Source organism: Oryctolagus cuniculus, chromosome 13 (assembly GCF_964237555.1).
Source record: "Oryctolagus cuniculus chromosome 13, mOryCun1.1, whole genome shotgun sequence".
Lineage (NCBI taxonomy): Eukaryota > Metazoa > Chordata > Mammalia > Lagomorpha > Leporidae > Oryctolagus > Oryctolagus cuniculus.
Window position 1 is genome coordinate 51,838,108 of NC_091444.1, and position 12,715 is coordinate 51,850,822.

The following is a 12,715-nucleotide window of genomic DNA, read 5'->3' on the forward strand; positions in this document are numbered from 1 at the left end:
CCGGCGCCGGCACACCGGGTTCTAGTCCTGGTCGGGGCGCCGGATTCTGTCCCGGTTGCCCCTCTTCCAGGCCAGCTCTCTGCTGTGGCCTGGGAGTGCAGTGGAGGATGGCCCAGGTCCTTGGCCCTGCACCTGCATGGGAGACCAGGAGAAGCACCTGACTCCTGCCTTCGGATCAGTGCAATGCGCTGGCCGTGGTGGCCATTGGAGGGTGAACCAACGGCAAAAGGAAGACCTTTCTGTCTCTCTCTGTCCACTCTGTCAAAAAAAAAAAAAAAAAAACTAACGCATTCCTTGGGTTTGGGCACATCTCTTACCATTTTCCTTTTTAGGGGTCATAAATACATTTACCTCCTACCTGCCTCTAACCAGGTATTGAATCAAATTCATCCAACTCTACTTTTCCCTCTGTGAGTAGCATGCCTGAACTGATTACAGTAGACTCAGGGAAGTGTAGTTTTATTATTTAGCATGAGAGGCAGAGGCAATGAACTTAAGCGTTCCTATCTGTTGGCTCACTCCCCAGTTGATCATACTGGCTAGGACTGGGCCAGGGTTGAATCTGGGAGCCAGAAATGCAATCCAGGTCTCCCACATGGATGCTAAGGACCCAGTTACTTGAGCCATCACTCCTGTCTCCCTCAGTTTGCATTGGCAGGAAGTGGATGGAGATAGAAACTGAAGTTGGGAATTAAATTCATACAATTGATGTATGACATGGACTAGGTGCTTTCAGGAAAGCAGTTTTACATTTGTAAGCACAAAATCCTCAGGCACTCAAATGACTTGTTTCTTACTAACCAGTAATTTGAAGGTGCCAAGTATCTGTACCAGTTCTTATCACCCTCCTCTGCCCCAATCCCCCAACATGAAGAACACAGGCCTGACTTCAGAGGACCTGAGATTATTTGATGATCTTCACAGGCAGGCACTAAAAGTAGTGAGCTTTTGTCTTAGCAAGGTGTCCATGCTTCTTTGCTGACAAGGCAGCACGGTGACCGTTCTGGCCAACTCAGCTGCTCTGCCACCAACATGGCTTCTAGGGACATGCACCTCCGTTCTGGTTGACTCTCCAAGATGTATTACCCACAGCTTCTCCCAAATTAGAGATTTTTCAATCAGTCTCAAGGTGATGTCCATTCTTCCTCTAAACCACAGTTCCAGGTTTCCTGGGCCAATATTTTACACAAGGAGCAAGTAATTTTCCTACTCAAGTAGTCTGCTATTGATCATAGTTATAGGTTTTTGTTAATACTGTTTTTATAGCTATCTCTTTGATCTTTGGCTCTGTGGGCAAGAAGGTATGGGTTATGGCTTCATGAGTATATTGAGAACTCCCGGTTAATGATATGTTATTTAATTCGGGATTGCAATGGGCTAGAAAGACAAGACTCTTGGCATTTTAGAAGATAATTGTGAGCAGCAAAGGCAGGCCTGGGCTGTTATCCCTCTCAACTGTGACATACTTTAATGATAAGCCTTCTCCCTGCCGCAGAGAATGGAAAGATAAAAGCCACTAATATGCTAATTAACTTTTAATTGTCACATATTAGAATGACCTTACTATATCATAGTTCACTCCATATGATTAGAAAAAAAAGCACCTGCTTAATTATTCTAAAATAAAAGTGATTATTTTTAGGGGTTACACTCCAATATTTAGTTTGTATGTAGCACAGCATTCCAGTAAGTCAGTGTGTTTAAAAGGTAGCACATTTTCACCCGGCCACCAATGCTCTCAGAACTACATCTATTATGTGAGCATGGAGGGGATTTTTCAAGGCCTTGATTGTTGATGGAAACACCCGTTTGAAATCACTTTGGCTTGAAATCACATGTGTTTAGGCTTGGCCCTTTGCGACAGACTTGAGATTATTTGTTCTTTTGCTGGTACAGACCCATGACTGTTTTTTTCAAAAATACCTTCTGGATCTGACCACGGGCATGCTTTAAGAAGGCGGGGTGGCTTTCCATCAGCTAGGTTTTTATTAGGTTCCTTTATGTTCTCTAAACAGTCCTCCTTTCTGTCTATACGACAAATGCATCCACCCCTGATCAATGAGGCTGTACTTCAGGTCCCTGCCAAGAATGTAACTGTTGTTAATCTTTTACTACAGTTAAGGAATATTTATGGACAACTATCTGAAGAACACACAATTCATCAATTCCTTTGAAGTTTAGAGTTTATCCCTGGATCAAACCGTCCCCTCCTCTCTCCAACCCACCAGCAGTTCTGTGCATTCCATCTCCAAATCCATGTGAGGCCTGTTGATCTCCATCTCAATGTCTCATTACAGCTGAGTCAGCACATCACTCACAGAGACTTGTCTTCCTCTTTGTATTGTACTTGGGGTTGGTAAGTAAGCTACGCTGATGGGTGGACTTGCACATTAAAAATGGCTGTTACCATTTTTAAAGGCTGGTAAATAGAAATTTCAAAATAAGCAACACTGTGTGACTCCTAAAGTTCAAAATATTTACTAGACGTCTTATAGAGAAAATGTCTGAGGGCCCTATGACCCATTCTCTTTTAGAAGTTGGAGGAACCCATTTACAATACAGACCGTACTGGGCTGTTTTCCTGCTCTAATAGCTTCCTTTGAACATAGACAATACCCAAACTCTACCAAGGCCTACAGGTCCATAATAATGTGGGTTTTGCAGATCTCCAAACTCATTCCTTGTTATTTTGTCTTTTCACTACTTATTCTCAGTACACCCTGGCTTCTGGTAGATTCCTTGAACACATTGAGCCTAGAAGGGTTGGAAGCTCATATCGCTTCTACCTGGACCACTCACTCATCCATGGACCACCCTATCTACATCACAATCCCTCCGTGATAAAGAGATAGGATTACAATATCTACCTCATAGGGCTGATACATACACAACAAAAGACTCAGGACAGTACCTGACATTCAGGAACTATTTGGATAATTCAGTGTTTATCAATAATTATTCCCAGGTACTATTTTAATTAATATTTTAATATGTATTTGAGAGGTGGGGAGAAGGAGAGAAGAGAGTAAAAGACAGCCTGCTTCCCCATTCATTGGTTTACCCCCAAAAATGATTTCAATGGATGGGGCTGAGCCAGGCCAAAGTCAGAAGTCTGGAATTCAATCTAGATCTTTTCATGGCTAGATCTTCTACATGACCAACTACTTGAGTCATCACCTGTCGCCTTACATTAACTGCAAGCTGAAGTTGGAGTAGAGCCAGAACCTCAACCCAGGGACTCCAATATGGAATGTGGGCATCCCAACGTGCATCTCAACTACTAGACCAAATGGCTGCCCTCCAGGTACGCTTTTAATTTCTGACTTTCAGAATAATAGCATGTCCATTTCCCTGCGTCACAGGTTATATAGCCTGTGAAGATAGACCTTGATCTCTGTTATTCCCTATTTCAGCTGCTTACATAGTGCTTGGGATACAGAGACAGAAGAAAGAAAAGGAGGGAGGATACTACCTACTTGAGCTATAACGTTCTGATTCCCTGAAAACTTTACTCCCTGGATGCATGCTGCTGGTACACGTATCTCCCACAGTGGGTTGCCAAAAGAAACAGCCTATGAAGCCTACTGCTACAGTTGTTAGAGGAATAGTAGGGCGTCATTTAGTACATGTCTCGTGAGCTCATCTAAAAAATTCTTTTGAGGGAAATTCTAAATTTGCTTCCTTCAAATTGCTGATGTTTCTGTTCTCTGAGGGAGAGCTATACACTTTATAGGTTTAACTGGGTCTAGGTTCTGTGTCTTCCATCCTGAATATTTTGCAAATCTCTACTATTTTATTGTGTGTTATTTCCTTAAAAACAACACCAAATTCATTGTTGAATGAGAATCTAATTTTAAAAAAACAGCAACCTTGAGTAAATTACTAAACTTGAACACAATCTCCTTGGTTGTAAAATGGGGTTCCCACTGCTTATCTACTATGGATAGAGTTTGGATTAAATACGACAGACAAAAAGCTCAGAGAATAGTGTCTTGCACACAACAGCTACTAATAAATACTAGTTACTCTTTGAGTCAGTTTGGGATTCTCTAAGCAGGCAGGTAAACAGTATTTAATACAGATCAAGATCCTAAGTGACCCACAATAAATTCACAGTCAGCTGGACTGTTCACATATTAGATCATTAAAAAAAATCTACATTCACCTGACAACATCATTACCTATTTGGACTTCTTTTCAACATTTATTAAAAAAGCAAAATGTATGTTCATCTCAAATATAACAGTTAAAAATGGTAAAGCAATACAAACAACTTGTTACTAGCAGCATCCAGTTGTTAGAATCTCCCCACCCTGCTTCTCAGTCTCCAGGCAGACAGCCTTTCTGAGCTTGCCACTACCTACCTCCCTCATCATAGTGCAGGTACAACCAAATTTTATAAAATTAACAATTTAAGGTTAAATAAGCTTAAATAAGGGTGTTAAATACAAGACACTTCATCAAAGCTTCTGTACAAAGATAAACAAATCTGGCATTGTACAAGTGATTTTGCTGGCTCACAGCATACAGGGGAGTTGCGATGAGTCAGCAGTTTTACTCTCTCTCCTTTTTTTTTTCAGCAGAGCAACTATACAAAAGTGAACTAAGAGTTGAAGTGACTACTGACAACTCGGTGAGCCATTGACAAGGCATATGTATCTTTTTCTTTTAAAAAAATCAGAACACTGTTAATATTCAGGCACCATTTTTTTCCTGCAAATAAATAAGTCTCTAAAGTAACTGCATTCGAACTAGTGTTAACCACATCAGTGCTTTTTTATTTCCTCTGACAAAGCTTCTCCAACTATTTACTATGCCTCCTTTCTTATTGCTATGATAATGTGGCTGTGGAAATAAAACTACTGTACATCCAAAAAAATAGAGCACCTTTAACATTAAAGTATATGTCTGATTATTTGTTTTCATGTATATTTTACAATACTAAAGCCCAAACTATGGTAAATTGCTTTAACATCTCTACCAGGTCACCTGATATATAGGAAATCCAACGCAATTCTCTTTCTTCTTGAGGTAAGCCCAAGCCAGAGCACCATTTAGTAGAGTCTGAAAGAGAAAGGTCTCAACTGCCACCAGAATGTACATTCATCTTCACACCGGGAGTTACATTCACCGGCACATCAGCGCTGCTCTCTGCTGTGGCTACCGAGAAAGAGACGCGGCTCCCTATCCTGCTGGGGTGAATGGTGCTACAGAGAATGGGAGAGCAAGAACATCTACAGTTGGTTAAAAGCATACTGAAATAAACACACGTTTGCAACTTGGAAGGGACAACAGGTGTTCCCCTATGGTCCCTCGGTGCGGTGCACACTGGTTAGGATTTCTTGTCAATGGTGTTGAAAAACCATTCTGTGAATTTCCGCAGCTGAGCTGTGGCAGTCTGGGACTCCTCCTGCAGCCTCATGTTGTCTTGTCGCAGGTGCTGCACTTCTGCTTGCAGAACTGCCTTGTCCTGTTTTTCCTGGGAGGAGCAGAAACAAACCAAGTCATGGATACTGACTGGTACATTCACTCCTAAGCTGGTGCCCAGGAATCCCTTACTTTCACTGTTCTCATTTACTCATTACTGGGAGAGGGGTGTGCTTTCTTTAGTGAAGTGACTCGCCTGCCGCTGATTTCTGCCTACAACAAAGGACAGGAGTGACCCACTCCATATATCGTCTCCTTTTGTTCTGCTCTGCTCCAAAGGCAGGTCAAGACGGCTGTTACATAGGAAGCTAATTATTAGCCAGTTTCTTTTATCCACCATCCCAAAAAGAGAAACTAGAGTAAAGAGGTTAACAAATGCACAGAGATTCCCAAGTGAACTTACTGTACACAACTGGTATCACCACAGTATGTTTATAAGAAAAGCTTTCCTGTTCTACAGTCTTTCCACAGTTTGCTATAGAAAAATATATAAAAATGATCAACATTTTCAGAAGAATGACACCTGGAGTTTCCAGCACACAGGAATGAAAAATACTTAACACAAGTTTCAGTTCCCTAATGCCACAAGAGATGCCTTGTCCCAAATAGAGAGGGAGTCATGGTCAGATTTTATCAATCAGTATTTTTTTAAATGGCATCTGACCTGACAGCTGAATCCACACTGGCCACTGCCTGCCGTGCTATGCGGGGTGCTGAATGGGGTCAGCTGGTGACATGGCCTCTTCAGGAGACATCCATTCTTGCATGTTGGGCCCTGCCCTTAATTTTTCCTAATATTTCTTCCCAGGCCCTCCCCAATACCATCTGCCTCAGCACTGGCCTCACAGCCCCTGTCCCAAGAAGAGGCCTCATTTAGCCAGTTGCTAACTTCCCTGTGTAGACCCACAGTCTACACGAGGTGCTTGCTCTCCACAATCATTCTCCCTACCAGGACCTCTCGTTCCCAGCACGTCAGAACCTTCCTACTGTAGCTCAGCTGTCCACTTGTTCACACTCCTCAGACCTCTCCCTGTGGCCCAGGGAACTCGGATTCTGTCATGATGACCACCTGCCCTCCCAGCCCCGTCTCGGAAATTCCCTTCATCTTCATGCTTTCATGAAGCCTCGCTGTCGTGTGAGGACGCCGTCCCTAGCCGCTCACTACAGAGGCTGGGTGGGCAAACTGCTCCCCTACCTCTGCTCACTGCAGATCACTGCTCCTTGCTAAAATGCCAGCTCCTTTTGGAAGGCATGCCATGGGGTAATTATTCATGTCAACCCTCCTCAGAGAATTCGCTACCATTCCCCCATGATTCATGGGAGATTCTAGATTCACTCTTCTCTCCTCTACCCCAACTCCCACAATCTTTGCTGATGTAGATGTTCTATCCAACACTCTGCCAATCAGTGTCTCTACTACTTTCTCTCAATGATCTTAAAACCCGGCCCTCCCACACCCACAACCACCTTGGGATTGCTGCTGACTTTATCCTCTCCTAAAATGGTTTTAAGCTTCTTCTTCCTAACCACCATCTCCTGTCTTTTAAAAATAATTTCTTTGGGGGCAGCACTGGGGCACAGTGGCGTAAGCTGGCATCCCATACTGGAGCACCAGGTCACATCTCCACTGCTCTGCTTGTGATCCAGTTTCCTGCTCGTATGCCTGGAAAGGGAACAGATGATGGCCCAAGTAATTGCCCCTGACACCCATATGGGAGATCTGGATGGAGTTCCTGGCTCCTGGCTTCAGCCTGGCCCAATCCTTGCTTTTTCTTTTGGGAGTGAATTAGTTCGATAGAAGATCTTTCTTTCTCCCTGTCTTTCAAATCAATCAATCAATCAATCAATAAATAAATAACTTATTTTTCTTCAGTGTCTTCTCCCCCATCAATGACTTAAGCTACAACTTTCCTCTTCACTCCTACCAATGGCCTTCCCCTTGTCCCACACTGACATTATCTTTCCTCAACCAGCTTAGACTCTGGGTCCCATAGTTTATTCACATCTTATATGTACCCCATGTCCTTGACTTTCTCTCCCCTTGCCATAACTTCTTGTCTAAACTCTAGTATTGGTTAAATCCAACTCTACAACTCTTCTATACCCATAGCTGGAGATAAGGTGACCAGCAAGTCAGCTTGCCTGGGACTTGGCTGATCCCAGCACTCAGTTTCCTATACTGGAAAACTTCTTTCCCCAGGCTGCAGAAAATCACCTAACTCTGCCAACACATTTTTAATTCATGCTACAAATTTAAATGTGCCTTTAGTTTTGCTTGGCAAATATATCAAATATACCTGGTCAATTCATTGTCTACTCTGTACCTTCTCTATGTTCAATTTTTTTTATATTGGCCGAGTGTCCTTTACCTGTAATTCTTTGATTATAAATGTTTTGGATTTTGTAGTATCTGCATATGCAAAATGAGACATCTTAGGGACGGAACAAATCCAAGCAAGAAATTCATTTATGTTTCATACACACCTTATACACAGAGCCTGAAGATAATTTTTATACAATATTTTTATTGTGCTTGTGCTTTGTGAATCACATGAGGTCAGGTGTGCAATTTTGCATCTGTGGTGTCATGTCAGTGCCATAATGTACTGGATTTTGAAGCACATGGGATTTTAGATTTGAAGTGCTTTGGATTTTTGGACTTTAGATTAGGGATGCTCACACTGCACTCCTTCGCACCGCACACTCTCAGCTCATAATTGGGAAATAGAGAAACAAGGAGAAGTGGGCCAGCTTATCTGGACTAGGTATGTGTGAATGAACGCATGCGAGTATGTGCACACAAGCACACGCATGACGAACACACAGCCATGAATACACACTCTGCGCTGCGGGTTGTCTCCCCTGCGAGGCAGCTCCCTCCTTGTGCACTACAGCAGAACCTTACTCACTCACTCTTCACCCTCATCACCTCCTTCTCAACTGGCTCTCTTCTCCCAGCATTCATTCCCACTACAATCCCGCCCTTCCTCAAAAGCGGAACCAAACCACCACCACAAAGGCCTTCCTGCCACACTCTCCAGCCACCGCACTGCACCCCACTTCTGCGAACGGCAAAAGGCACCTGAGTGTTGATGGTGCAGCGAGAGCGCAGCGAGCATTTGCAGAGTGAAGGACTGAAGCTCTCAGGACTGACACGCGGGCTGGCGTGCAGAACACTTCCGAGGGTAGGAACTTGCTGGAGCTCTTTGGCAGCAACTAATTGCTCTTAGCTCATACAGTGAGTACGAGTGATGACTCACAGAACTGAGAAATGGTGGCCCGCTGAGCACCTACCTGACATCAGAGATTGGCCATCCACAGGGCTCATCCTTGCTCTGTCACATCTACTGGGATCCTCACATCCTCCCACATGAGATAAACCAACTGCAGGGTAGAAACTGAATTAGACCACAGGAGTCCCCCTTTCTACTGATTACTGGGTCTTGTTTAGGGCAGTTGTCTTTCCTGATCTCTTCATTTATTGTGATAGCTCAAAAAGGAGCGGCTGTGTCAGAGAAAGAGTTCTGGCCGTGCTCTTGTGGGATTACTTTACCTTCCGGAGGTCAGTCTGGAGTTGGCGAAGAATTAATTCCAGCTGATTAACTTTACCAGTCAGTGTTGATGGCGAACGCTCCCTAGCAAACAAGGATATAATTAGAATGACTCAAGAGAGGTGAAATCATAACATTTCACTCAGTTATTTCTACTGGGAAAGTTTTCACACACAAAAAATTATTTCCTGTGCTTAGGACCCAGAAAGGAGATAAATAATACTGTGTCAGATTGGGAAAGTGTCCATATTGCTGCTGCTTTGGTGGAAAACTCCGGACTGTATGTATTTAAAGAGAAATTCAGAATCTATACAGGTTGCTAAGGTGGCAAAAAGATATATTATTTAAATGAGTTTTGCCAATTGGGATAGAGTAGGCCAGAATGAAGTCCTAGGAACTAAACACAGGTTCAGTTTCTCTAATTAGCCTTTCCCTGCCATGAAAATCTCATGTGGCTAAGCACTGAGGTGAGCACACATGTGAATGAATGGTAACTTGTTCATATGGCAGTTGGACTTGGGAAAGCATGTCGGGCACAGACTATGCATTTGGAGGGGAGTGCACACGTCATGAACCCAGGGGAATGAGATGCTGTGTGTCCGACGCACTTCAGTGGAGGGTTTGAGACTCGGTGAAGGATCAGGTTCTGGGAGGAAGCGTGCCTTTGGCAGGTCAGCATGCGTGGCTGATCAGAGAGGTGTTCTTGCCTAGTGCTATCGCGGTAATTAGGCAGCAGATGCTGAGCCTGAGGCCTCATCCGCCCTCTCTGTGCCAGGGAGGCTGGCCGCAGTGAGTCCTGGGTCTCACGTCTTGGCAGTCAGGATCTGCCCGCAGAGCAGAGCAATCAGGCAGCCAAGTTCCCAGCAGGTCAGGAAGCCAAGTGAGTTCTAGTTCGTCCCTTCTCTGGATTCTTCAGGAGTAGGGGAAAGCATGGTGGAAGACTGGCTCCTGTCTTCCTGGTTAATCACTGGTTTGGGACAGCGAGAGGGATGGGGGTTTCCAGGGACTCACATACCCAGTTGTGTCCATGAACTCTTTGCCACTGTCTGGATCTACACACAAGGGTAGCTCCTGGTCCCCTTCCAGTTCCTGCCCATGTTGCATATCTGTCATTGTGCAGAAGGATGCTACCCTCTGGTCTGGGAAAGGGAGAAACACACAGACGTAGGATTAGTAATAGCCACAAGCCAAAGTTTCCTTGTGGAAATGAATTTAGTGGATTGATAAAATAGTTTCCACCCTCCAAATCAGATATTGCCCTGTTTTAAAACAAAAGAAAGAAAGAAAGAAAAAAAAAACAACAGGCAAGCTACTGACAATGAGAAAGCATGAAGGCTGGCTGTCCTACTGGGCTGGACGGCATATGCACATCAGAGCCACGTGGACGACTAGTGGATACTGGATTTGCTATAGCCAATTTGCTTTCTTCTTTCCACATTCCCAAAATGCCAAAGCTGTTGGCTGCGCATGAGATAACAGAGTTGGATGATGACGTAGCTGATTCGCAGAACCAAGGAGATGGCCCTCTCCTTGAGTTCTCCCCAAACCCAGAGAACATTCTCCAGATAGAATAGCCAGGACACATGTTCCCCTGTGCAGCCCCAACCCTCAGAGCAGAAATCACCATGCAGACGTGCAGACACATGACATGTAGAGAAGAGGTTACAGAGTATCAAGAGCCACTGATGCTCCAAACAATCACCTAGATAAGACGTGTGGTGACAGAGCAGCCCAAGTTCTTCATCTGAGTCAAGACCTGAAATAAGATGTAGAATTTTCCTATGAACAGGAACACCTCTGTGTACTTGAGAACTTCTGGGGCCCACAAAAGGCTCAAGTAATGGGATCATGTGAAGTTGTGTGTGTGTGTGTGAGAGAGAGAGAGAGAGAGAGAGAGAGAGAGAGGAATCAGGAGAAGCCCTCTGGAGTCAACATTATGCAATGCCAAACAATGTGGTGAGAGTACACATTTCGTGTTTTAACTATCCTTCTTGAAAGCATAGTGTGGTATGCCACATATACACACATACACACATACAGATCCTACCTTAAGCATACACAATTTTGGTTTTTACTTACATGACTCACTCCATGAATGTAAAAAAAAAAAAAAAAAAAGGTGGTGGTGAGAGAGATTAGCTATGTAATCTGCCTAGAAATCCTTAGAGGAAAATCAGTGCCTTATCCAAGCACAAGGCCATTTTTATTCTTGACACTAGGGACTTAGTGTTCCATTGTTGACAGCTAGACAGGAAAGGGAACAGTATAGTCCTCAGGATGGGCACCAGATTGGCCCAGCTCTCAGGGCTGAACACTAGCCCAGAGTACTGGTCCAGAGATGCTGAATGGTGTGCAAAAAAAGTCTCATTTTTGAACCATACGGAAGAGAGTACCAGGAATCTATTCAATGATCTACTCCTCTCCCCACCAATATTTCCTGGTTTCTGAGCATACACGCAAATCTGTAGTGCAATCTAAGGGATACAGCAGGAGTGTTCCTGCTGCCACAGTCTTTCTCATACAATTTGATTAATGGCACAGAAATTGCACTTGGGTCCATGTCAGGCATGCTCTGTTCTTAATTTATCCCACTCTGTCTCCCTCTGGCTGCTTGTGGAGCCTCCTAATGAGGCTACCTGCTTGTTTGGTTTATGGAGGGTCAGGCACTTCCAGTTAATTAAAAAGGATGGCAATGCTGAAGCTGCCAGGCGCTCACGAAGGCAGGCCGGGGCTGTGGGCAGAGTGCCGAGGGCGTCGTCTGCACTCCGACAGAAGCTAGGCCCTCCTGGAGTCAGGCGGAGCTCACCCAGCAACTGACTGCTCAGGGAGTTCTTCAGCCATGTGCCCCCTTTCCTAACACCTGTCCCAGGCACACAGATATCCTTCAACCAAGCTTTTGGCAAAACTGCACACCTCAAATCTTCTACAATGTGATATACGTTCTATTACCATCCATTCCCAAGGGACAGTCACATTATCCCTTTGGTATGAAACAGTAGGGTTTTTGCTTATGTTAAAATCATCTTTAAGATTAACAGCATGATTTGGGCATTATCCACTTCTATGCAGGATCTGATGTTCATGGCAATGGTGGGAAATGTGGGGAATACTGATGAGGAGTGAACAGCTCCAGGGGGCCTCAAACGGGAGCACATCACACTTAAAAAATCAACAGAGGATTATTTCTATCCTGCAGTGAATTTAACTACTTACAAAAGGGAACATCAAAGAAAATGGATAAAGAATTTCTACCTTTCTTAACATATTTGGGACTGGTGGTCGAGTCCAAATACCTGGATGAAAATGCCTTAGTTTGCTTCATCTATTTTTGTCTTAATTGACAAAATACACACATAGTTGACAGAAACAGAACTCGCTCTTGGCAGTCACTCAGGCATTCCTTGGGGAGGAACAAGGTCTCACTGGTCACGAGGCAAGAAGCCAAAAACAGTCTTGCCAGCAATATAGTTTCACAAAGAGGATTTCACTTTGGATCTGAAAAGCTTGGAAAGCTGAAATGCAAACAGAATGGTACCCTGGCTAAGTACAGCCACTGAACTACGCTATAAAACAGCGAATCTTAGCTGTAGCTTCCATGGGAGCTTCCCGCTTCCACAACACATCTCTAAGATGACACATATCAGGTCAGCAAGTGACGACGGACACTGAACCTAATGGCACAAACAAAACCATACAAAAAGACAGGCACCAGAGCAGGAACTCTGGGCGCACAGTTA

General features: G+C 44.1%; 1 protein-coding gene across 11 annotated transcripts in view; it reads right to left on the reverse strand.

Annotated features, from left to right (window-relative positions):
• Nucleotides 1-4,177: 4,177 nt before the first annotated feature.
• The window catches only part of SIPA1L2 (signal induced proliferation associated 1 like 2), a 232,477-nt gene continuing 223,939 nt past the window's right edge, over nt 4,178-12,715 (reverse strand). For 6 of the 11 annotated variants that reach the window (XM_070055531.1, XM_070055530.1, XM_070055529.1 and 3 more), the window contains 3 exons: nt 9,994-10,117; nt 8,981-9,062; nt 4,178-5,479 (listed from right to left, as the gene is read on the reverse strand). In XM_070055531.1, coding sequence (XP_069911632.1) covers nt 5,333-5,479; nt 8,981-9,062; nt 9,994-10,117 — 353 coding nt within the window. In that variant the 3' untranslated portion in view covers nt 4,178-5,332. Of the gene's footprint in view, nt 5,480-8,980; nt 9,063-9,993; nt 10,118-10,680; nt 10,735-12,715 lie in introns of all 11 variants that reach the window. The other 5 variants (XM_070055527.1, XM_051821459.2, XM_051821455.2 and 2 more) reach the window with 1 other exon arrangement.